We start from the raw sequence: 27,618 nt of genomic DNA on the forward strand, positions 1-27,618 counted from the left end.
ATTACAAGGTACTGTTTTATTATTACAGAGAAAAAGGAAATCAGTTTTAAAATTCTTAATTATTTAATTAAAATGGAGTCTATGGGAGACAGGCTTTCCATAAGGGATCCCATACCTGTACTTTGCACAGAATTCCTCAGAGCAGGCTGAACCAGTGAACTTGCACTAATGGGTCTATATACCAGTATTTGGGTTTGTGAATTGGAGTTTGTTTTTCTAAATTGAATAAATTTGTATATCGAATACTCGCTTATTTATTAATAACGAAAACTCATACATATGAAATAACTTAATTACCTCAAATTTTCAAATTTATAAACGCGAAAACTTGAATATCTCGAATTGTAAATATGGCTTGACATAGGCTACATTCAACTGTCGTGCGCTTTTCTATAAGGGATAAATAACTTTAATGATATTATAAAGTTACATTACGTTAACTCATTATTTTATTAAAGGGGTGGTTCACCTTTAAGGTAACGTTCAGTATGTTATTTAATGGCCCATTCTAAGCAACTTTTCATTTGGTCTTTATTAGTTATTTTTTATTGTTTTTGAATTATTTCCTTCTCCTTCTAACTCTTTGAATCTTTCAAATTGGGGTATTTTTCTATTCAGTCCCTCTCCTATTTATATTCCAGTCTCTTATTCAAGCCACTCCCTGGTTCCTAAGGTAATTTGGACCCTAGCAACCAGATAACAGCTAAAATGTCAAACTGGAATGCTGCTAAACAAATAGTGAAATACAATAACTGACAAAATACAAATAATAAAATGAAAACTACAAATAATAAAAAATTAAGAACAGTTGCAAATTGTCTCTAAATATCACTCTATCGTACTAAAAGTTAACTCAAAGGTGAACAACCCCTTAAAGAATTATTGCCTACAGAACCCTTTGGTAGGAACTTTGGATTTATTAATTGAGTCTTACAGAGGAGCTCTGTGCCGTTGTGGGTAGGTGCCTTGACAGTGCTATGGAGGGGTTAATAAGGGGTTATTATTAAAAAAAGATTTGGACTGGTAGGAGAGGGGTGTGTCACAAAGGAAGTGAGGACAGCATAGGGAAAGATATTAGCGGGAGGGGGTGGAACTGGTAAATGTGGAGGGTTTAAGGGAGGACACTGCACAGTCAAGTTTATTCTGGCAATAGCTTTTCCTGGACCTGAGCCCTGTGCTCTATGGTTTCGCTCTCCAATATAACTACAGAAGTACTTATTCACAAACACTGTATAAGATAGTAAAATGGTTTTTATTTTTTTTTTACACAATTTATTTCACATGAAAAGCTGTTTCACCACTTGAAATGTAACTTTTTGCTTTAACAGCCTACATATTACAGAGGCTATTATTACTATTATTTATACAGCACCAACATTATGTGCAGAGCTTTACTGAGTAAAGGGATACAAACACTAGATAAAATAGCTAACATATACAAACATTTCTCCAAAACTGATTATTAGTTACAACTGGATATTGTTAAAAGCCAATTGGGCTAACAGAATAGTGTCACCAACTAAAAATTTGACTGCAGCCAAAACTACAGATGACTGAAATAAACAGTTTTAATCCCAAGGAACATACCTGCAACATTTCTCTTTAAATGTAATGTATCATTGTACCTATTGTATTGTATTGTCAATAGCTCACATTTCAACAAAAAGCATCTGGATAAAATATCTTTTTTTTTTACTTTTTTCATTATTGCAAGACAAGTAGATTTCCTAAGATAAGGTTAATATGTTCATAGCATCAAAATGTTGCACCATCTCAGGATTATTGGGTGTAGTTCTCCAGAAAACGATCTCTGAAAGATAAGTTTGAGCTGTAAATTAAAGAACCAAACCAGTAAACATACAATTCTGTAACTCACACAACTCAACTTAATCAATATCTATATACTAATCCAGATCATGAGAAGTCAGAGCAAGACATTTAAAGGGGAAGGTAATAAAATTCATAAATGGAAACATTTAGATGTATTCATACTAGATAAACCATGACCTGGATGAATGAAAATCTTCATAGTCTTCATTTTTTCCATTAAGACATTTTATGACATACATGCTGTGCACTGACACAAACTAAAAAACATGGAAGGCAAAGGGTTCACAAAAGTTATTTTACATTTGCGCGAAGGTAAAATTGTTCGCAATGTGAATGTTTATATGTTAGCAACCTATATTACATTCCCCCATTATTTAGTATACAGTACTGCATATTAGGTAGGCTCAGTGTTAGGTTTTGTATCACCTGATCCATTTTATGCGTTGAGTATGGCTTATTATTTCCTAACCTCTCCCCTTACTCCAAGGGGGTAGCATATTACTGAGAGTAAACTAGAGAATGGCAGTTGAAAACTGTCCTGGGCATGATATGTGGTATTTAGTAGAAAACAAAAATGTTTTTTGACTCCTCACAGAGAAATCATCAGTTCAACTGAGTGGTAGGGAGTTCCCAGTCATGTAAACCCTTAATACATTCAGCAGCATCCAATCACAATACTTTCATTGAATCTTTATTCTTGGTATTAAGTTCATTTTCTTGACAAATGTGTATTAAGATACATCAGCTCAATTAAATGTCTTTCTTTCTTTAAAGTGCCATCCACTGTAATGCTACGCTGAGCAGGTGGCAGATAGTGGTTACATGGTGCTGCTCCTTGACCAATTCACACATTTTACTTAATAGTAAACCTTATATTGATTTAGAAATACATCTTGGGAAAAATAAAGAAAAAAAAACAGCCTATGCCCATTGTTGTCCTTAAAGGAGAAGGAAAGTCATTTTAGCATTTTATTGCCAATACATTCGCCACATTAGTGCCACCTAGGACAATATATTTATTCTGCAGAAAGCTTTACCATACCTGAGTCTTAGAAGCTTTCTCTGTTTGTTTAAGATAGCATCTGCCATTTTAGCTTGGTGTTCATAACTTCCTGCTGTATAGCTCTAGCCATTATAGCTCAGCTTACCCATTCCTAATGATGGGGGGAGTAAGTTTTATGAATTTTTATGGGAGTGGGGAGCAGGAGAGAGAAGAGAACTGTGCAGACTCTGGCTCCTGGAATTAAGGATTTTTCAGAGAGGGAGTCAGATACCCAAGAACATGTTTACAAAAAAGAAAACAACAATTCCTGTGTTTCTTTTGATAGAGGTGCAGCATTACTGTAAGTGCTTATGGCTGTATTTACATAGACTTTTCTGATAAAGATTACTTAGTTTTTACTAAAATACTAAATATGGCTGTGGTAGTGTCATTCCACTGGGCTGCACAAGTGTCAATGACTTGGAGAGAATCAGCCTGGAGGAACAGGCCAAAATCCCTCCTGACAAAACTGCAGTGTCATATTTGGTATTCAGTGAAATTGGTTTGGGTCTATATACTTTTGCAAGTATTCTGATATACAGATATATGATGAGAACAGACAATACACAAGAGAAATAAGCCTGCAATCACCGTTCTTTAGAAGCAACACATCAGCAGGTTGTTTATCCAAGAACATCTATTTCTTTGTCTAAAGATATTATATATTTAAAAATGGAGTAATCATATTTGCATTTATTCTACATAAAATTCAGTTGCATGGGATTATTTTACATTTCGATTAATGGTTTATTTTCTACTTTGCTTCTTACATTTCCTTTTAAGAATTCTTGATGTTTATTCCTATAAGAAATATTCTCTATCCTTTAAGACACAGTGACCTCTAGTGGATGACTTCTCAATTACTTCTCAGTTTTAATTCAGCTTTCCAAGACTCACAGCAAATGTTTATTTTAAAAAAAACAAGAAATTATAAGAAAAATTATACTTTATAAACATAATACAATATAATGCACATAGACACATAGGAGCTCATTTATAAACTCAATTTCAATGTGATTCGCAAAAAAAAGGAAAGACAAGGCACAATGACTCCCACAGATTTATAACAGTCAGTTCTACAGAACGATACAAACAAGAACACAGGGAGAAAATGTAAACACCCGGACTGGAAAGGTAGTGTTTAATGGCTAAAAATGTTAAATACTTTAGGTACCATCTAATAAAAGTTACAGCATTTGCAAACGGTCCAGTAACTCATAGCAGTAAATGAGAGACAAGAATAACCTCTTTGAGTGTGTAAAGCTGTGAATACCCCCATTTAGTCCTGATCATGTCTAATACAGGTATGGGATCCATTATCTGGAAAGGCATTTTCCAGAAAGTTCCGAATTACGGAAAGACCTTTCTCCCATAGACTTCATTTTAATAAAATAATGACAATTTTTAAATATGACTTCCTTTTTAACTGTAATAATAAAACAGTATCTTGTACTTGCAGTGTCATTCTACAATTTATAATATGTCATCTGTTCTATGCCCTGGCCAAAGAAGTTTTTATTAGGGCACTATTTGCTTTACAAATATAGGTAAAACATATACATACCGCCTTTTTAAAGACACAGGTAACTCTCTTGCTGGAATCATCAGTCCAGAGACAATGGCTTTCACTGGTTCTTCATCGATTGCATTTATGTGGAAATTCTTTACTAACTAAAAAAAATTGTAGCAGATCTTAGAAAAAGTATAGCAAAGTAGTGAATTGTCTCCATGAAATATACCATATACCATCCATCTAAAACCTACGTGTGTGTGTATATATATATATATATATATATATATATATATATATATATACAGTATTACAGTATATATATATATATATATAAATATATATATACACATATAATGTCTGGATTATTCTGGGTTTTTGTATATATTATTTCACACTAGAGGTCATTTACATCCTCAAGCAAAGTGCAATTGCGATGTTTTTTTCCCCACAATGCAGATTTTTCCTAGAATTCAGGCATCATGGTGGTCACAAAATGGAAAATCGTTTGACACAGTTGCGTTGAGCCTACCACAATTGTGTCCAATTTGCAATAATGTACACAACTGCATGTGTGCTTTGCCAATATTTTTTATGCAGGCTGCTGAGGGAACCCTGGAGCTACTGCTTCATCTGGAGGTGGTGGTAGCTTTAGGGTTCCCCTGCGTCTGTAGGCACAGCAGTGCCCGATACAGAAAGGACTGAGCGATACCAAGTGCAACTCTACGGAAGTGCAAGGAGAGCATTTGATGCAAGTACCTAAAGTGCGGGAACCACAACTATACTTGCAGATGTAAATGAGCCCAATTCTGTTCTTAGCAGCCAATAATCAAATGGGAGCTAATTTGAGATAACCAGGGCTACATTGGTATGTGCACTCACTGGGGGTGATTTACTAACATGGATGCAAAATCGCCCCAGTGTAGTTACCCAAAATAAATATCTGATCATCATGATACTAAATTAGAAAAAGGTTGATTAGTTGCTGTGGGTAACAGCACATTGTAAGAAACCCCAGGGTGCTCATATACTGAGCACTGGCTATCCCAAATGATTTTTCAGGATATCCCAAGTAGTTTGTTTTCCTTAGCTGTATTATTAGTGGTTTATTTGATTCATATCTGATCATAATACAAACTCTTTGGGAATAGCTATTTCAAAAGAGTTTAACATATCTTGAGCCATTTAATGAAATTAACCATATGTCCCCTCAACTGCTACAAGAAAATGGAAACAAACAAGTTACTGATTTGTTGCTAGGTGTAGCTGGGTTGGTACAATTTAGCACCATTGTTAGTAAGCCATTCCTATCCTCCTACTTTAAAAAACATATAAAAGCAGTTAAACAAATTTTACCCAGCACAGAGTCAACTGAAGTTGCAGCTCGGCAAGTCTCCTCCCAATACACATTCTTTTTCCAATTCCGAATGGTGTGTGTGCAAATGGATTAATGGTGTGCTTGTCTTTCATCCACCTTTCAGGTTTATATTCTTGAGCATGAGGAAAGAATTCATCATTCCATGTCATTGCGTGAAAGTTAATCATTGCAATTGTCTGTGCAAGAAAGATATTACAAATCAATTAATAAATGCAAAGATTCCCTTAAAGAAGAAACAAACACACGCATACTAATGTAATTTCAGTGCAAAATATAATTGAAGGTGCTGTTTCATACCTTCCAGTGGTCCTGGTTTTCACAGGGTAATTCCAAATTATAGGGAAGGTGCTTACAGGAAAGAGAGCTGGGTCTGGGATGGATGAAGTGTCTGGAGGTACTAAACATGACTGTGGCATATGTGGGTTTGACTGAATTCAATTTCAAATCAAGGTGTTCCCAGAAGTGATGTATCCCTCATTTTAACCAGCTGAATAGGCTCTACAATACAAGTTTTCTGTGATTTCAAGTATATTTTTCAGTTGTAGAATGTGAGCTTTTTTTATTTAGCTATGGACTTCCTATATCTCTATCTGTTCCTGATTCCCCTATAACCATCTGTTACATTAAACAAAGCACTACATGCAGCTCATTGCCTGACACAGCTAAGCAGTACTAATTTTACCCACTCTGTTACAGCTAACATTATTAGGTTATTGGGTTTTGGTCCTGTACTATGGTACTGGTCCTGATCCTATTTACTTCTGTTACTGTCACTTCTGTTTCTGTGCCATAAAGTCGTTAAATGACTACTACTCTATAGATACTGTACATCCTAAATTGTTACATTTTGTAATGTGGATTACCATCTAAAATGATGATGATGAATTATTTGTCTGCTGGGCAGAATATCTCCTGCTATTTTTTTTCTATACAAACAAAAATATGTATAGTACATAGCTTCTAATTCAGAGCACTAGTGTCCCAATACACATGACAGTAGCAGCTAAACTTAATCTGAAATGGCCATTTATATTTTCATCTGTGTTTGCCTGTTTGAATCTTAACTAGAAGACAGAGAGAGATCTTGGCTGAGGCACAGCAAGCAGAACCACACATAATAAATGTACACATGACATGGAAACCTCTTGTATTACAAAGTGGCCTTTATATTACATATTATAATATTAAATGTAATATTACACAACAACTCAGGAGATGTTCTGGGGAGAAAGCCAGTCTCAGCCTCATAACCGAAGGCTGACATGGTTTGTTCTTTTACAGTAGCACCAGTATATTTCAAAAGTAAGCTAAAGGAAAACCTAAGGAAATAAAATGCAATAATAAACTTTGATTTGATTGTGCTTGAAAATTTCATAGGGCTTGTTTCCTAAAGGAAATTCAACTGCCATGCCCACCACAGGGAACAGTTTTGTGACTATAAAATCAAGGGGAACAGCCCCTTCTATGAAAGAGGAGATATGAGGTGTCTATGAGATTCCATATGCATGTTCTGAGCTAGCAGAACATTTATTAGGTACAGGTATGGGATCCATTACCGAAAAACCTGTTATCTACAAATCCCCAAATTACATGCTCTGTGTCCCGTAGACTCTCTTTTAATCATATAGTGCACATTTTTAAAAAAACTATTTCCTTTTTTTGTAATAACAAGACAATACTACGTACTTGATCCTAACTAAGATATAATGAATACTGTTGAGTTTATTATGTGTTTAAATAATTTTTTAGTAGACAGAATAAACCCTGGTGATCCAAATTACAGAAATGTATCAGCTCCAAGATTCCTTTTGCAGGACATGGTAAATTAAAACAAGAAGGAATATTTATGAAAGGCTGGTACACATGAAAAGTAAATGGTTATAATGATGTGTTTATATAATTTCATGCAAAACCAATTTAATGATGGAATAAACCTTACACCCTGAGGAATTAGATATCCTCCAATGTTTGTATCTTCCTCCAATGTCCGACTTGTAAATGGCACTGTAGGAGTTAATCTGAAATATTAAAATACAAATAGTTTCAATTAACAATGTTTGCCAGCAGTCCTGTATGTTTCTTAAAGGGTTCATCAGTTTAATGAATAGGGCTTTTGCAGAACATACCTTTTTATACTATTGTTTTAGTTACCAAAAATGTATGGTTTTTGTTGTTTCTTTATCCAAACAGGGCAACCAGGAAAACTGAAGCTACTCCATGTTTAGTCCTTGCGAGGTAAATAATGAGATTACCAGTGCTCTGAATTATCCCTCTACATAATGTGCTAACTAGGGGGTTGTAATGAGTATCTACTCACAAGGACCAATCATGGGGTAGCTCTTCAGTCTCTGAGAGAGTTATGTACTGGATATCTGATTATCTGCCTCATAAGAACCAAACATGGAGTAGCTTCAATCTCTCTGGTTAGCTAATAACAAAACACATAGATTATTTGTGATTAAAATAATAGGCAAAAAGTATGTTCAGCAATGTCCAACTTATTGAATGCATGTTGAACAATGGGGTACTTTTCATCTTTAAGTCAATGCCATAACCTGACCTCATTGATTCTTTTATACAAGACTTCAGATAGGGCAGGCTTTGCAACATAGATGCAGTTGGTGCCTGATATGAAGGGCACGTCGACTGAATTTCTTCTAGAAGTTTTTGTTGAACATCCTTGTTTCTTGAAAGATGGAGCATTATCCACATTAGAGAGTTTGCTGTCTGTAAAGTAAAATATGGTGTATAGGAAAAAACTATAATAAGCACTTTACAAATTATGGGTTGAAACTGTAAAGCAAACCAAAATAGAAATAATTCTGTTAGTAACGTTTTCATTTTCAAATTTGATTGATTCCTGTTCTCTCCCAAAACCCTTTGGATAAATGGCATAAGTTACACTGAAACCCTTGCACCAGTGTATTTATAGAGTTCCAACACATTCTGCACCACTAAACAATACATGGCATATTCATTGAACACACAGATTTACATACAAAGACAACCAATAACTGATACAAGGGGTAAAGACTCTGAATAGGTTGCTGTACTTAAAAATTTAAAAAAATGCACTTTACCTTACATATGGTACACAGATTTACTTTGTTTGGTATAGTTTTGGACTATTTGCCTTCCTCATCTACTTTTGATCATGTTTTTTTTTGGGGGGGGGGGTCATTGGTTAAATAACCTTTCTTAAAGGCTATACTATATAATATATAATAATGCCAAATATTACCCATTATTTAAAAGCAGCATGAATAATAGCCTATTGTGTATGCATACTTACTGTTTCTACTCCCCCAATTTGAAGTTCAGCAAAGATACCATACAGCTGTTTTCTTGTCAGTAAATTGTCAGAATTAATTACATGAAGTAAATGATCTCTCTTTCCAACAGAATTCTGTGCAAGACTTTTATCAATACAACGTTTTACTAAAATATGCAAACAAAGGGAAAATATATTTCATATTAAAATGCTTAATAGATATCACATCAACTACCATGCAATAAAACACAGCAAAAACAAAATACAGCGCTACAAAATAGTAGGGTATGAAAGCAGGTCTAACTAGATGTTCCCCAAGGCCTTTGCATATAGTACCAACATTTTTAATGACAAAAATGTACCTCCAAATTGAATACCCAATTTGCCCATAGACCTCTATTGAGTCATACTTTTATTTGAATCATGCTGATTTAAAGTCTTGTGGTGAGCACTCTACCGACACTATAAATTGTTTATTACTGATAATCACCTTATTGCATCCTCTCCTCCTTACGCCACTGGCATATAAGTAGGGAAAGGCGATGTGTTTCCAAGATTCCTAACCTGAATCACAATACCACCAAATCCGGCTCAGGCTATATGACTATATGAACCATAGTGCATATCTTTTTACTTCCCCACTACATAGAGCTAAAAAGAAAGAATGCTCACTTATTTACTGTAGTTATAAGGAAAACTTGTTTGAATAAAAAACTTGAAGTTTGAAAAAATTTGAGTTTGAAAAAATGGCTTGACTTTGCCTAGGACAACTACCATTGATTGCTATGGAAACTTGCAAGCTTTACATTTGAGTTTTGGGGTGCAACTCAAATTGTGCAAGTTTTAGCGCTAAAAAGCTTGAATTGTAAAAAAAAAAATCAAGCTCGAACATTGATAAACCTCCCCCTAAGATTTTGTTACCTATGTATGCTCTACTAGTTATGGCAGGGCTTTCAAAGTGCTAGACCTCTTAACAAGGCCACAAGCCAAAATGCCAGAAGAAACTAAAGCTAAAAAACACCCTAAATCATTGTGCATGTTTTGTTCTTCCCACATCCCAATAAACAGAATGAGAACTCCTAAATAAAAACAAGTGAATGGACTTCATGTATCCATTCATTTGTAACTAAAACAAAATTCTTTTATTTTTACCATTTCCATTTGCATGCAATATAATTATTATCACACTCTGATTACCTGTTAGGAAAATATTATCCCAAGCTTTTGTATGATTTTGCCATTGCTTTGTATTGAATTTTTTGTGGAGTTCTGCAGAAGAGACGATCAGGGGTCCTAAGTAATACATCATCTGGAAGGAGAAAACAAATGAAAAATTGTTATAAAGTTGACAAAAAAAAATTGGGGACAGATTGAGGACAAAATTCAAATGTGCTACATCCTACTATATCCACACTTCTTCATTCTTATTTTTTCATATTTTTTTGCTCCCTCCAATTTATGATCCTGGATACCCCCCAAAACTTCCCTCTCTTTAGTCCCCAATACAAACATTCACATTCCTTTGATTTTTTTTATTCTTACTTTTTCATATGCTTTGAGTTATGGCTCAATAGTAAGAAAAGGAATTTAGTGGCCTGCCTCTGCTGCATTATTGTAAGGTCACCCCAGTGAAGTCGGAGTTGGGCTACAAATTGTATGTATGAATTTTAGAAGATACTATCTAGCTACATTACCTCTTTTACTGATTTTATAAAAAGTAAAGCCTCTTCTTTACAAGTTTGTTGCAGAAGCCCATATCTTTCATTGTACAAGACATAGCAGATAGCTAAAAAAAAAAAGAAATATAGCTTAGTATTGTGGAACCATTCGATCTCATCATATGTTTATTCTGTAACCCCTAATTGTTATATTATTGTAAGTGCCCCCCTTTGTTATAAATTAATGTAAAGCGCCGTGTAACTTGCTGATACTATTTAAATTATCGATAATGATACTGAAACATAAACTATAAAATACCATAATAATCATTTTTATTGCACTTACTTTCATAAGACAGTTTATTTAGCTCAGAATATAGATCAGCAATGCATCCATTTTCATCACATATGTTATCAATGTATGGTATAAAATCTGCCATGACCTAAAAAATGCAGTACACAGTGTTAAAATGTTATAATATTCCTTTTTATTGACTTTGTTATTTAATGTTTTTCAGTTCAGTTGATTGGTAACAATGCTCAGATATGGAAACAATCACCTATACTGCATTTAGTAAATAGTTTTTGCATAATAATGATCTATATCATTTCATTCACATAATGAAAATGCATGGCACCGTGCCTTAGGGACTGCAGAGAGTGATATTATGTGACAATTTAATTTTTTGTGGTTTTTGAATGATTTAGTTTTTTGTTCAGCAGCTCTCCAGTTTGGAATTTCAGTAGCTATCTGGTAGCTATTGTCTATTTTAACATAGCAACCAGGCAGCAGTCTCAATGAGAGACTGGAAAATGAAAAGAAGAAGGCCTGAATAAAAAAAGATAAGTAATAAAAAATAGCAATAACAATAAAATTGTGGCCTTGCAGAGCAATAGTTTTTTGCTGCTGGGGTCAGTGACTCCCATTGACTTTAATGCATTTGGAGTAAAAACGACCATTGACAAAAAAGGTGCCTAGACAAAAAAGACACCAAGAAAAAATGTCACCAAAAAAGACAATCATTGACTTTAATGCATTTGGAGTAAGAAATAAAGTCACTTATTGACTTAAATTTGTTTTGCCATTTTTTTTCGCTGTTACACAAATATTTCAGCAGTTTCACGAATTTTCAGCGAAGCAAGATGGGACAGATTCGCTCATCACCGCTGGCTATGCCAATTGTGATAACACCGTGTAAGATGCCTATGCAATGATACTAGTGACACTGGTTTATACACAAGAAGGATCATTTACAATTCAGTTTGGAAAGTGCAGTTCAGTGTGGAAAGTGCAATATTGGATACAATTCACCATGTTTTTTCCACATAATTACTGCTTAATTGCACAACTGTGGGTGACATTCATTTTTTTTATTTTTTAGCAGTTTCTGATATATTTGCATTTTTTAGACTAGTAATACCAAGCTTTTGAGTCAAGGGAGAGTAAAAAGTGCATGGACACTTTGAAATATTGTACTTTATTGAGCAAGGGGCAGATACATGTACAAATTTATCTAAAAAATTGTTTTCAGTATATTTCTAATTAAAGAAAAGCAAATATTTATAAAAAAAAAAAAAAAGAATTTAAAAAAACTGCAGTAAACTTGTATTCTACCAATCATTTTTATTAAGTCTGCCAATGTAATCTCCAAAACTCAAACTGAAAAAGGGATAAGGGATCTTTTTGTAATTTTGATCTCCATAAATTAAGTCTGCTAAAATAGGCTTGTTTTGCCTCCAATACGGATTAATTATATCTCAGTTGGGATCTAGTACAAGGTACTGTTTTATCATTACAGAGAAAAAGGAAAAACTTTTAGAGATTTAGAATTATTTGTTTATAATAAAGTCTATAGAAGATTGCCGTTCCATAATTCGGAACTTTCTGGATAAGGGGTTTCTGGATAAGGGATCCCATACCTGTACTGCTATTTCTATCAAATCACTGGGCACGAAAGTATCACTGTGAGCCGCTGTGTCTAAATGCACTGCTGCAAGTCCTTTCAGATATAAAATATGAAAATGTGTTGTAGTTATTTCAATAAGAGTATGTACACATTTTGACTGCCAGTTATTCTACTGTACGTCTGAAGTAAAACTATTCTGAATGTATGTATCAAATTTACAGTAAGTTGAAGAGCAATCCAAATACCTCATTGATTCTCAGATCCATTGGAAATATTTCCTTAGGTTTCATAAGTTTATTTTGTGTTGCTCTTCGCATCTGGAACCATTCTTGCCCATCACTAAAAAAGAAAAAAATGTTCTGTATTAACTATATATATTTATATAGCTTAATATAAATTAATACAACACTGTATTATTAAAATGCAAGTAAACCTGTATTTTTATTTGGGATATTTGGAAGCACTCCACAGAAATAGAGAGAAGTGCTTTTAAAAAATTTAGAAATATTATCATTTCAGTCACAATACTTACCTAAACCCCCCTAGATTTTAATAGGTGGCCTGACCAAAAAGTAACTCTTATCACCAGCAGTACACTTTCAATTTATCATGTATAGAAAACATACATAAATATACATTTACCTTTGACAGAGAAACATACATAGGGTTGAACACTTGATTTAGTGCAGTAATTAGTGGTTTATATTTTTTATGCAAATCCTGCTATATAGTGACACCTAGCCAGGCATTCAGGGAACTAAAGCACCAATGTAGAATGGTGGAAGAGATGTGCAGGTGAGATTCTATGCAGAACAATTTCCATGATACCCAGACAACCCCTGTTAAAATATATTCCCCAGCAGGCTCATCAACTTGCTACAATCAAATGGGCATCTTATGTGTCCCATGTGTTTAATCATCTGTAACACCAAGAATATTGACATTTTTTAAGCAATGGCCCCAGAGGAATACAGAACCTGGGCCTGCTATATAAACAATAGTACTATGACTATGACATATTAAAACCTAAACAAAAGTGACTCATTCTGTGACTCATTCATGGGTTGATGGATTTTTCTCTGTTGCCCTGTATGAGTGACTGAACATTATATTTTTTCACTACCTTTGTGTGTCCAACATCTGTCCAAGGATGTTGTTGCAATTTTGGAAAGCGCTGAAATGCCTAAAGAAAGCGCTGAGGGACTGGGGAGCCGAGCTACATAGGATTTCCCTCCAGCTAACAAGGAGTTAATGAGGTCAGCTTACTGGGCGGGAAAGAAAGCAGCTTTTACTCACCCCTCCCCTTCTGCTTGCCAGTTTTCTCTGCAGGGGTCACACAGCAGGCACGGAGCTGCATCTCCCTCCCTCCCTCCCTCCCTGTTTAAGAGCAAATAGCTACACCCATTAGTCGGCATAATCTGTTAGTTGCATGCTTTAAATAATTTTATTTGCAGGTTTTCAAAAAAAAAAAAAAAAAGTTTTTATTGTATAATTTACATTACGTTTTGTCACAGCAAATGGCGGGGGACAGTCCTTGGCCATTTATTTTCTGGTGGTGTTTTGAGGGTTTTTCACATGCCCACTGCTTTGCAGTGGCCGGCATTCGTTTGAAACAGTTAAATAAAAAAAATGTTGTTGCGATGTTTGGAAAAGTTGTATTACATGGCAAGGACTGCTTTGTTCTATGTTATGAAATAAAGCTGTGGCCGAACTCCACCCACATAAAGAAAAGCCCTGGTGTCATAGTGTTTTTTCTTGGTTAGGCATTGTAGGCAAAAGGGGTCAATTCTGGTGGGGAGGGAATAAGTCTCCGCAGTCCAGTCATTACAGTGATGGTTCCTTATAACCTCTGTGCCATCACTATCTCACGAGAACCTAAAGGGATTCCATTTTACTGACAGAACTTACTTTTCTGTTCCTTTAGTTACCCTTATAGGAAAACCTATGCCTCCCATGATGTCTGTCCTCACTGCCTCTCACCTCCTTGTGTGGGCAGACAACACTCTTTCTCTCTTTGGCAGGGAAACAGCCAGGAACAGGCTTTGGTCCCATTTAATATCAACCTGCCTCAATGTGGAGTCTGTGGTGTGGTAGTTGTGCAACTGGGGCTCATTTATAACCACTGAGAAAATTTGCACCTGTGCAGTAACCCATAGCAACCAATCTGCAGGCAGAACAATGAACTTCTAATTGGATGCCGTGGGTTGCTGTACATGTGCAAATTTGCCCAGTGTTTATGACCCTCAGTAAAGTCTTATATAATATTAATACTACATCAAGCAATATGGCCGACTCTCTTCACTTCCCATTATGGGGAAGGCTGAAGGCCTCAAAATTATGTACAAATATAGAGAGGAATGTGTTAATGACAGGTAAAGTAGCTCAAATGTTTCTCAGAGAAGAGTATGCTTATGTTTTATGAAATCCAATCATTTCTGATGATCGCAAATGTCACGAAAATTCTTTTCGTTTGAATACGAAAATTTCGTACTTACGTTCCAAAAGTTCCGAAATTTTCGTATTGAAACGATTGTTTGCAAATGGGGATCCGATGTCACGAAATTTCCGCATCCCAACGATTGTAAACGGTGCGAATGGCAATTTCAAGTTGAGCTCTGCACTTTGTGCTGCATATTTCAAAGTACAGGGAACAGCCACAGGCATGTAAGGAGATGAAATACAATTTATTTCAAGTGTATATAGTTAGACTATAGTATTTAGTTTGTCCAGCAGGTGGAACCCAACCCAGGTTGGCCTGTAAGGGGATTCGCCTTCCGGAGCTTACTGTATATACTCGAGTATAAGCCTAGTTTTTCAGCACCCAAAATGTGCTGAAAAAAGTCACCCTCGGCTTATACTCGAGGCGGGTGCCATGGGTCCCTCTAGACTAGCACTCTCTGTCCTTTGTGTGCAAATTAGGCCACCCGCAACCAGACCCTCCAGTGCCTCCCACTAGCAATACTTATTTCCCCTTACATCTCCTCCGGGACTGGGTCTGCTGCCAGTTTTCCAATGTGCAATGAGCGTGGGGTAGTACTCATATTGTTTTTGTTGACCCTCTTCTCCGCTTACAGAGCTAGTTTACTGTTTTTCTTTGAAATAAATATTGAAAAACATATACCCCACTGATGCCTCAATTAATGTAATTTTATTGGTATTTATTTTGATTATTGAAACTTAGCAGTAGCGGCTGCATTTCCCACCCTAGGCTTATACTTGAGTCAATACGTTTTTCCAGTTTTCTTAGGTAAAATTAGGTACCTCGGCTTATATTCGGATCGGCTTATACTCGAGTATATACGGTATATAAAGAAGTGCAGCAGCCATTCTCCTCATCTACAGGAGCTATAGCAGTTGGAAAGCTGCATCTTGCAATGGCTAGATAAAGAGAGGAGATTGGTATCAGTTCTCTGTAGGAGTGAGAGATAGATAGAGTAAGAGACAGCCCATGTCCCAAGCAGGAGTGAGAATTTGGGAGCCCCAGGTGATGATATGCCAGCTAGGGAACTGGAGCAAGCAGACAGGTTAGTGAGAACTTGGTAAAGCTGTAGTAAGATGGCTCGAAAAAAGCTCATACACTGCACCAGAGAAATGGGGGAGAGATGGATCAGGAAAGGAGACTCCCTCAACAGTTAAGGATACTCTGCTAGTGTATTTCCATATGACAGGGGTACTGGAGGCTTGTGAAGAGAGAGAGAGAATGTGGCGTGCTGAAGAGAGAGGATATTCTACTCTGTGATTATTGTGCAACTGATAAATTATGGTCAATAACTGTTTTCCATTCTGCCCCATCTGACATCTGAGAGAAGTACTGACTAATGTCTGCTTTGGTTCATCGCATCTATTCGTTATAGTCTACGTCTTATAGCAAGGGCTTACCCCATTCCCTGGCTAGGAGCGTACCATTGGTACCAAGTTTACAGGCATTTAATTCAAGTAAAGACCCTTTGTACTGTATTTTTTATCCGGCACAAGGTGCAGCCTGATTTTACTACTGTCCTAGGTGCAACCACTTCATGCATAGGCTCTTAGGAGCTATTGTAAATAAGGACCATTGTCACTAATTACTGCTTTCTGGCCAAAGGCAGCAGTACAGACAATATGAATCTTAAATTATAGATAAATGAAAATAAATCCTGGGAACAAATTTTTATAATGTGACCACAATAAATCATAAAAGGAGGAACTGGTATATAGGTCTTTTATGTTCAGAACCTAACAAATATTTTAAACGATTCACTTCTGATTGCAAATGTCTAATGTCCATCTCATACACAACATGCAACATTCAAGGCCCTGCTGTCACTTAAAATCTATTTTACCGTTTGCTGTGAAGCTGTCTTGACGTCTAGGGATGTACCAACACAGAAACAAGGGGCACTAAAACTGCCCATTAAATGTTCCATGTCCTGATTTTGTAATTTCATTAAAAATATATCTGTAAAAAGAAAATACAGTCTTGCTCTATTTTATAATAACGTCAGGTTTTCATTTGCATACTTAGTATTGTTGTAACAAAGAAGCGTTGAGTACTTGGGACTTTCCTTTTTAAAGTACACTCAGTGAACTTGTGCTCTTTCTTTTAGTGAAGGGGAAGCATTGTTGCACGTAAGTTGTTTACTGATCATTATGTCATAAGAAAGTTATCGTGATTTCTGCAGGACTCCATTTATTATTGTTTAAGAATGTGTCATTGGAAATAAAATTTATGTTGCATTTATATACACCCCCCACCCCACAAGCTGATGATGGTGGCCATGCTGGGACACACATGCACATACTAAAACATTTTCCAGAAACATGACCCAAGCTTTTTATTTGAGGTAATTTGTAACCTGATTGGGACACACATTATGTGCAAGTTCATTATGTGCAAGTGTGCGTCCCAGCATGACCTCCGCACTGAAAGTAGTTACCTGATGCACAGTTCTCTCTGGGGGTGGGGGCACCCATAAAGTAAAACTTTTGCTCTCTCTCAGTCTGCAGTTTTAGGGGATTAAGTAAATATTTTATTAGTATAAGCCCTGTAATATAATAATTGTATGATATTTACAAGCAGTCCTGTATTCTAGTGTTGGCACATTTGGATATAGATTACTTTCTGTAAAAAGGGCAATAGCAACTACCAGGGCCGGAACTAGGGGTAGGCAGAAGAGGCAGCTGCCTAGGGCGCAATGATTAGGGGGCGCCAGGCAGAAGCCTCTGCTGTCTACCACTAGTTCCCCTACTTTGTGCATGCGCGCCAACGGAGGGGGCGGGGCGGGCAAGGTGGCCGACCGGGTTGCCTAGGGCGCCCGGACGGCTTGGCCCGCCCCTGGCAACTACTTGCTGATTGGTTGCTATGGGTAACTAGACCTTGTCCAAACTTTGCAACTTTTATTATTTTATTTACTTATTATTTCTGTAAACTCAAAGGATAAATACAGTACTGACCATTATAACTAAAAACTCCAGTTCAGAGTAGTGTTTGATAGACTATACAATACCTATACAAAAGCATTCTGTTTTAAATACACTTTGAGCCAGATTTACTAACGTTCATACTAACACCCGATTTTTCCCTTGACTTTGACAGGGAAGATTTTCAAACTGCAGCTTTGAAGCTACACCCCACAAACTTGAATAACATAATCATGGGGTCACCCTAAATGTAACAGTGACATTTGCTGGATGACCCAAAGTGGGAGGAGCCAATCAAATTTCACCAATTGACTTACAGCTTTGAGGCTACACTCACCAAACTTGAATCACCTAGTCAGGGGGTCAACCTGAATGAACATATGATATTTGTTAGATGCCCAAAAGTGGGTGCAGCTACAAACAGATTTTACCAATGAAGGAAATTCAACTGCTGCCATTCTCACAGTAATAACACCGGGGCCCCCAAACTTTGTAGAGTTAGGCACCAGGTAACTGTGGTTAGGTTATTAAAAGTGGGCGGAGCCAGTGACAGCCAATCAGATTTTACCTATTGATTTTCAATGAGGAAATTCAACCTGCTGCCATTCTCACAGTATTAACCCCAGGGCCACTAGTGGACTGCATTTTTAGGTGATAAAAAGTGGGTGGAGGCACCAACAGCCAATCAGACTTCACATATTACATTTTTTTGGTTTAAATTTAAAATGCTGCCTTTCTCACACTACTACACTATGTCAGGGTTCCCAAAGTTTGCACAGTCAGTCACTGGCTGACTACTTATTCGGGGTTAAAAAAGTGGGTGGAGCCACCTAGAGCCAATCACATTTCTTTACTTTATTTCAGTGGGGAAATTTAAACTGCTGCCATTCTCACACGTTTAATGCCGGTGTCCCCAAACTTTTCACAGCTGGTCACTGGGGGACAAAGGTTAAAGGTGGGTGGAGACACCAACAGCCAATCCATTTCCACCCAATAAATTTTATTGGTTTATATTTAAACTGATGCCATTATTTAAGTATTAAGTCTAATGTTGTTAAACTTTGCAAAGTTAGTCACTGGGTATTTGTGGTTCAAAGTTAGAAATAGTGGGCGGAGCCACCAACAGCCAATCACATTTCACCTATTTACTTTCAGTGGTGAAATGTAAAATGCTGTTAGTCCCACAAGTCCACAAACTTGGTTGGTCACTGGGAGACTGCAGTTTAAAAATAGGAAAAGTGGGTTGGGCCACTAACAGCCAATCAGATTTCATCCATTGAATTTCATTGGCTTAAATATAAAATGCTGCCATCCTCACACTATTTTTTCCAGGGTGCCCAAACTTCGACTCAAGGCTAGAAAAGGGGGCACACCCACCAACCACCAATCACTATTCACCTATATTTATTGGTTTACATTTAAAGTGCTGCCATTCTTTAACTATTAATTCTAGGGTCCCTAAACTTTGCAGTTATTCCCTGGGTAACTTTAGTTTCAGGTTAGAAAAATGTGGGCGGAGCCACCAACCACCAATCAGATGTCACTCATTGACTTTCAGTCGGGAAATTAAGTTGCTTCCATTCAGACACTATTAAAACCAGGGTCCCAAACTTTGCACATTGGTTTTTACTACATAATTGTAATCCAAGGTTAGAAAAACTGGGTGGAGCCAACAACAGATCAGATTTTATAAAGTGACTTCATATTTTTTAAACCAACATGAAAATTACACAAATTTGAATTTTGATAAATCTGCCTCTAAGTGGTCATTATTACAAGGTTTCTTAGAAGGGCAGTTGCTAACGTTCATATTTTATTTTTTTTCCACAATTTGTGTTTTTTAAAACTTATGTAAAAAAAGTGATTTTGTTCAAGATTTATTATGTGCCACAACTGTGACAAATCCAAAAGTAGAAATATGCCTTCTAATAGCTGTCAAGGTCATGTAGAAGTCAATATCACCTGTCCTTGATTCCAACTAAAAGTTTTGACACATAATAAATGGCAAAATATTTCTTGCTAAAAATTCAAGGTTTAATGCAAAAAAATATGAATCGTGACAAAAAAAAACTAATGTTAGTGTTTGACCCATCTGTTGTGTTGAGTGCAGCCTGAATGGACTATTGTTCTGGGTCCTGGAACCTAAGCAGCAATTTTCATGAAGTCCACTGTCACTAATACTACTACTACTCTAAAGACAGTAGCAAAGAAAATATGAATCTTAACTTACTGAAAATTACAATAAATCCTCAGAAAGGGAAAAATGGGATTGCCACAATAAATGATAAAGTTGGGGACTGGTATGCTGCTCCTTTTTGTTAAAGCCATCAAAAATGTTTTAAACTATTCACTCTTCATTACAAGCTTTCAATGCCCCCAGTCCCTTACACAACATCTCTTCTACCCTTTGCTTTGGAGCTGTCTTGACGTCTTTTGTAGGAATGCACCAACACAGAAAGAAGGGGCACTAAAACTGTCCTTTGAAAAGTTCAATATCCTGATTTTTTTAAATTAAAAAAAAATCTGTAAAAAGAGAATACATTGAACAATCTTGTTTTATTTTATTAATGATCTCAAGTTTTTATTTACTTAAAGAATTTTTGCATTTAAAGAATCATTGAGTACTTGGAACTTCCCTTTGTAAACTGCACTCAGTGAACTTGTGCTCATTCCTTTAGTGAAGGGGACGCATTGTCGAATGTAAGTTGTTTACTGATCACTCCATCAAAATATAGTTATAAACGCCTAAGAAACAATCCTTTCTGCAGGGCTTAGTGTAGTATGTTTTAGTAATGTGTCATTGCAGATATTGGGCTGTAAAATAGTTGCATTTATGTATAGAACTTGATTCAGTAGCACCTTATATAGAGGTACAATGCAGGTGATCTTTGGGGTAAGCTGTTTGTTCTATGGTGTATATTTGATTTGGGAATCATTGTAGGGAGTGTGTATTACTCTTTCCCCACTTGCATTTGGCTGCTACAGGAATAGCGTGTTGCTAGGTGTACTGTAACCTTGAACTCAGAAACATAGATTCTACACTGTGGGCAGGGTGTAATTTTCCCTGCCTACTACATAGGATCTACATCATTGCCAGGAAAAGGGTTAAACCATATAGAAAGACTTTTCTTGTTATAACAGCTTAAAGGGCTCTCACTGTTAAAAATAGTTTACCCCATTTACAGCTGCTGTCTGCTAGATCTCATATTCCAGATAGAGCAGTGCTGTCCAACTGTGTGGCCAACTGTGTGGCCCCCACCTGTCTGACTGCTGTAACTGCTTACCTTTGCATACCTCTCAACTGCCCTGATTTTCGCTGAACAGTCCAGTTTTAACAGCTTTGCCCCTCAGTCCCTCATTTGACCGTCTGTACTGAATGCTAAAAAGATACAATAGGGCTGATTCACTAAAGTGCGTTAAAACGTGCGCTATTTATAGCGTGCGTTAAAATTTTTATTGCGTCTAAATTTTATTGCCAAAAGCTCATTAACTGTACTTTTCTATAATTATCGCCTGCCTCAAGTAGGTGTTAATTTTCACATAGCCTAATGCGGAACAGATTCGCTCATCACTAGCGGCTACTATTTATAAGCAGCTACTAATTATATGCTACCATTTATATGCTACTATTTATATGCTACCATTTACTGTATATGTGGCGACAATTTATATGCGGCGACTATTTATTTGCGCCGACTATACGCTGGCATTGATTAGCGCATGTACCGTCAAATACCGAACGAAAATAGTCTTTGCGAGTTAAATAATGCATGCAATATCGCGCGTAAATTAGCGCAAGTATGCTTATAGGGAATCGTGCGTTACGTGGCGAAAATTTAGACGCAATAAAATTTTTAACGCACGCTATAAATAGCGCACGTTTTAACGCACTTTAGTGAATCAGCCATTAAGTGTTTGTGAATCATGCGTTAGTATTCTTTTCAGTGCGCTAATTAACGCATGCGTTAAAATTAACGCATGCGATTGAGCGAAAATTAATGCATGCAATATGTGACTTAACGCACACCGTAATACTGTAGTGAATCGCACGCTAATTTTCTCGTCTATTTTAACGCAAAAAAAGTGCGATAAAAAATAACGCACTTTAGTGAATCAACCCTAATGTTTCTCAAACTTCTTTAAAAAATTAGCTTATGGCAAAGAGCCCAAAAACGTTAACAAGCAACACCTGCACTACAATTGTAACAAATAAGCTAAACAGGTCTCTTGGGGGAACTGGGACTTAAAGGGCAATTACATTTTTTTTTTTAGCAAAACTGTGATAACACATAAAAAAAAAAAAAAAACCCCAAAAATGTGTTCAAACTCTAAATAGCCTGACAAATTCTGTAAAATGGGAATGGAATTTAGGGGGTGTGGTCAAAAAATTCTGTTGTGCTACGTGCACCATTTCTTTTTGTCCCTCTTTACATTTTCATTGGGAGGTATGCCTTTGTGTAAGAATTAAACTGGCTTCCATTATCAACTCTCCACCATCTAGGCCAGAAAAATTCTGGCCCTCGGTACCAAAGAAGTTGGACAGCACTGAGATAAAGGATGCAATAGTTGATATTCATAGGGTTTTTTTCAACCTCAGCTACTATGATAAAAACTCACAAATTATATAACGTAAATGCAGGAGTGTAACTATAGAGGAAACCATACCTTGGAACTATAAGGTGCCCTGAAAGTAGAGGGAGCATGGATGGGGGTCTTTGGCTTATAAGCAGCTGCAATATATGTTTATGGTCTTTTTCACAAAGTTTCAGGGCCCAGTGTGAGACCCAATAACTAGCCATTCCACTGCTGAATGTTCATGTAGGAGATAGTTTGTATAATTCAGTAAACACAATATAAACACAATATAAACATCTGTTGCTACTCTATTAAATAACTAATATGAATAATTCATGTGCTAATAAGTCCATAAGTACACTGAGGGTCAGAGGAATTAGCATTAACTAACCCTGCACTTCTGCCCCTTTAAAGGCGCTCTGCATTGTCAATGCTTTATATGTAAGCTACGTAAGCTTCTTTGTAAGTTACAAAAGTTTCTAAGCAAGTAACAGAAGCTAATGTAAATTTTAAGGTAAGTTTATATGTAAGTTATACAATTTGCATTACTTTGTGCTATGCACCTGTGCCCCTCTTCAGATCAAAATTTGACCAGGCCTGGAACAACAAGAGCACAGAGACCTGCAACTGCCCCATAAATGCAACACTGCCTGTATTATTGCTGTATCTAAAGGTGAGATGCGAGAGGCATTTAAGTGTGACTGCTTCCCAACCCTACCCATCTGTTAACCAGTTTGACATTCAGTTGCATACTTCCCAACTGTCCAGGTTTTCTCTAGCCCGCAGACCTGGAAAAAAGATACAAAGTTTCTTAAACATAATTAGATAAGTAGCTTTTGGCAGAGAGCCCAGAAAAGTAAACACGCAACACCTGCACTTATCTACAATTGTAACTAATAGGCTAAACAGGTCTCTTGGGGGAACTGAGTCTTGCAGCTTAAAGAGCAATTTCAGCTACATTAGCAAAACTGTAATAACACATAACACAAGACCTCCAAATACCCCAGAAATGTGTTCAAACTTTACATAACCTGCAAATTTTTAAAATGGGAGTGGTGTTCAGGGGTGTGGTCACAAAAATGGGTGTGTTCAAAAATTGACTACTACTACTAATCTTCCCACTGGTAAGAATGTAAATTACTGGTGGGATGGCATACGTGTTGCTTCCGTCGCCCAAAGTTGCTTCAAAAGGAAACTTTGCAACCTTGGTGGACTTTGGGAAACCGAAGCGATGCAAATGCCATCCTATTCAGTGATTTACATTCTTGCCGGTGTGATGGCATATCGGGAAGATTAGTCGCCTGCGGTAGTGAAGGTTTATTGTGGGTGACTAATTTCACTGTGTGCTATTGCCCTAATGTTTACTCCACTGCCCTAGCGCACACAGCAGGTTAGATACTAGAGGGTGATAATAAAATAGAAGTAGCTGTTTTCCCAGGTCTAGTAACCCATTGCAGCACTTACTGATTGCTTTTTATGGGTTACTAGACCTTGTCCAAACTTTGCAAATGTTATTATTTTATATTTGTAAACTCATATAGAACATAAAGCAAATCTAATACTGACATTTTTTTTGCTGACAAGTTCAGTTCAAAACAAGACTATGCAGTAACACTTACAAAAAAGCCTCAGCTTTTAGTACAATTTGCACTTATAACTTTCAAGTATTATTTAGGGCCATGAGAGCCACCAGTGTAGATGGGAGAGGGGTACACTGGCCTGCTTTTTTACCACACAGATCACAAGTTAAGCACAGCAGCGTTGAAAAAAGTATGTGAAAAAGGTGCATTTAGGCAATAGGGCTCATTTACAGTCACAAGTGCAGTGTGCAATGTGCAATTTCAAGTGTTGCGATATTTTTTACCCACAATGCATAGTTTCTTCCTGTAATTACAGTGTAATAGTGTGGTGATATGCGTGACGATATTGCATAAGTTGACACAGACCACTGGGGGAACCACCCTTCAAGGTGGTGATAACTCCAGGGCTCCTCTGCATTAATAGGCATACTACACACAATTCATATAAACAAACTGGTGAGGCACATTGACACTTCGTACCAAAGTGCAAGTTGTGACTTCAGACCAAGTACCATTAAAAAATGCATGCGTCAAAAAAGTTGTGTGGTAGCCGCGTTTTGAGAATACTGATTGGTTGTTATAGGCATCATCACCGGTGATGTTTGTTACTATTGTTAATAAATACACCCTTATTGTATAGTTTAAGTATGGTTTTAAGTGACAGAGAGCATGTACAGTAAGACCTAAAGGACTGTATTAACTAGGGTTATTTATCAATGTTTGTATTTTATTTTTTTTTATAGCGATTCAAGGCTTTTTTGTGTTAAAAGTCATGAATTTGAAGTATAGTTTAAAAAACTTGAATTTTTTGATATTTTTGATATTTATTATTATTATTACCAAGCTTGCAATGTCATGTAGAAGTAAATTGGAGCTTTCCTAGGCAGTTGGAGCTGTCCTCAACCCACAATTTCATTCTATCAAATTTTTTATTTTTTTATTTTTTATTAAATAAGGAAACATTCACATTTTTTAAAATCTCAAAGTTATTCAAAGTAGAAAAAGATACAAAAACTACACATATACAAATTTTGATAAATAACCCCCTTACTATTAGTGTTAATGCAATACAATCCAGTTTGAAGATAGACACCTATATTTTCTTTAGAAATGTAAGCAGTGTTTGTATAGCATGCTATGACACTGGGGGTATGTGTCAAAATAACATTTTACATTTTATGATTGCATACAGACATTTGTGAGCATTTGTAAATTTGTGCAAGCAGCAGACAAATGTTTCCTTATGGGGCCTCTAAAGCTGTAGGTAGTTACAGTAGTTATTTAGCTTGTATAGCTCCAAGTATTTGTAAGCTATGGATGTATTTACAAAATAGGAATGACACATGTGGCTGGACAGAATTACAAAAGCTGCTGTCATGTTGATATTTTATTATAGACCTATAGACCTTCTAAACTTACCAACCAGTATATTTAGCTTATTTAGTTGAAGTAGTATTTTACTACGTAAAATGGTATGGGATCCGTTTTTCGGAAACCCGTTAGCCATCTCCCATAGACTCCATTTTAATCAAATGATTCACATTTAAAAAAATAATTTTTTTTCTCTGTAAAAATAAAACAGTACCTTGTACTTGATCCCAACTAAACTATAATTCATACTTATTGGTGGCAAAACAATTCTGTTGGGTTTATTCAATATTGAAATCATTTTTTAGCAGAGATTCAAAGTACATAAAGATCCCTTATCTGGAAAACCCCAGGTCCCAAGCGTTCTGGATAACAGGTCCCAAACTTATAATATATAACATATATCTTTAAATCATTTACGTTTTTAATCATTTAAAACTTCAATAATTGAAAAATATTTATTATACAGATTTGGGATCTGTTATTCAGAATGCTTGGGACTCTAGGTTTTCCAGATAAGGGGTATTTTCATAATTTGGATCTCCATACCTTAAGTCTACTAAAAAAATTAATTTAAACACTAAACAAACCCAATACAACAGTTTTGCCTCCATAAGGGATCAACTATATTGTATATCTTAGTATATCTTGAGATACTGTTATATTATTACAGAGAAGAAGAAAATCAATTTTAAAAATGTGACTAATTTGTAAAAAGTGAATTTTTATAATTAAGGTGGAGTCTATGGGAGATGGCCTACCTGTAATTTAGAGCTTTATGGATAACAGGTTCCCAGATAACGGATCCCACTTCTGTACTATATTTTTTTTTTATGTCCTTTGTGACCAGTACAAATAACCAAGGCTAGACAGGTTGAATGGGATGTGTATTTTATATAAATATTCACATATGCTGTTTAACCTGTTTATGACCAAAGTAAAGTGTGGATGCAGTGTCTTTCTGTCTGCAGTTATAGAACAAAATGCAATTCAATATATATTATTATTATTATTATTATTTTTATGTGGATCTTTCTCTGCAATGATAAAAATGAAAGATATTTCATTCTGTACTTAACACTATATCTGTGCTATAAAACGTGAATGATATGAATGCACTAATTACAGATCTTTGTTATATATGCATATAAAGAATATATACTTACAGTATCAATAGACCACAAGCTTCCTCTCTATAATCTCTATACATTTTCCAAGGTTTTATATCCATTCTTTTTGGGTAAATACTTTCTGTTCTTAAAAATGTTTCTAGCATAGTTGGATCTCCAATTTGCACTGATTTAAAAAATCCAAGATTCATTTTAAATATTTTTCCAAATTTCTGGTGATATTTGAACTACAGAAATATAATATGAAAATTCAATAAGCATTGGAAATTAGATGCATTCAAACAGTATATTATATATATATAGTATTATTTTACAACTTTGCTCCAAACTTACCATGATTTCATGCTGGTTTTTTAATCCTCCATTCCACAGTATATTCAGAATACTTCCAATTCCAGGAAAATCAACAGGACCTGGGAGAGAGCAGAAAGGCAAGGGTTGTCTTGGTAAGGTAAGATATTCAGAAGGTGTATGATAATGTAAAATGTGAGATATGAGAGAAGTCTTTAAAGAAAGTCTTCCAGGCAACAGTGCAGATAAGTAAAGCATCATTGTTGCTTTGTATCCTTAAATACAAGAATATATACAGAAGGTTGTAATACAAATCCTTTTATATGATAGGTATGCTGTAAATGTATTAAAATTCATGCAAGGTGTGCACAGGAAAAAGTATCTCTCCATTTAGGAAGTCTTGCGAAGAACATGCCCTTAAATATTATTGGCTGGGTTCTCACTGAGCAAAAACTGGGAGGAACTGAAAAATGGGACAATCCAAATGCAAATCAGAAATACTTAATTGTATTAGCAAAGTAAGGCTTGGCTTGTAGTTTACTAATTAAGGAGATAAACTGGTTGCACAGACACTAATTCAAGTACACTTATTAAAGAGTTCTCTGCTCTTATTATTGGCCGGATCTAGCATCTAAAAGAACAGAAGAAAGTCAGAGACCTGTGTTATACACATTGCTG

The 27,618-nt window shown here is 36.0% G+C and overlaps 1 protein-coding gene across 2 annotated transcripts; it reads right to left on the reverse strand.

The window, feature by feature from the left end:
* Positions 1 to 1,233: 1,233 nt before the first annotated feature.
* Positions 1,234 to 27,064, reverse strand: LOC100496967 (1,25-dihydroxyvitamin D(3) 24-hydroxylase, mitochondrial). Of its 2 annotated transcripts, XM_031904620.1 has the most exons (12): positions 26,983 to 27,058; positions 26,686 to 26,876; positions 12,842 to 12,935; positions 11,036 to 11,132; positions 10,726 to 10,817; positions 10,229 to 10,340; positions 9,053 to 9,198; positions 8,321 to 8,487; positions 7,700 to 7,778; positions 5,739 to 5,936; positions 4,437 to 4,543; positions 1,234 to 1,810 (listed from the first exon to the last, which is right to left on the reverse strand). In XM_031904620.1, the coding sequence occupies exons 1-12, from the start codon at positions 26,983 to 26,985 to the stop codon at positions 1,780 to 1,782; spliced, it is 1,317 nt and encodes a 438-aa protein (XP_031760480.1). In that variant the 5' UTR covers positions 26,986 to 27,058; the 3' UTR covers positions 1,234 to 1,779. The 2 variants fall into 2 exon arrangements, with proteins under 2 accessions (XP_031760480.1, XP_031760481.1); XM_031904621.1 differs by lacking the exon at positions 26,686 to 26,876 and having other exon boundaries at positions 1,234 to 1,828; positions 26,983 to 27,064.
* Positions 27,065 to 27,618: the final 554 nt, after the last annotated feature.

The sequence above is a fragment of the Xenopus tropicalis genome, chromosome 6 (genome assembly GCF_000004195.4).
Source record: "Xenopus tropicalis strain Nigerian chromosome 6, UCB_Xtro_10.0, whole genome shotgun sequence".
In the NCBI taxonomy this organism is placed as follows: Eukaryota; Metazoa; Chordata; class Amphibia; order Anura; family Pipidae; genus Xenopus; species Xenopus tropicalis.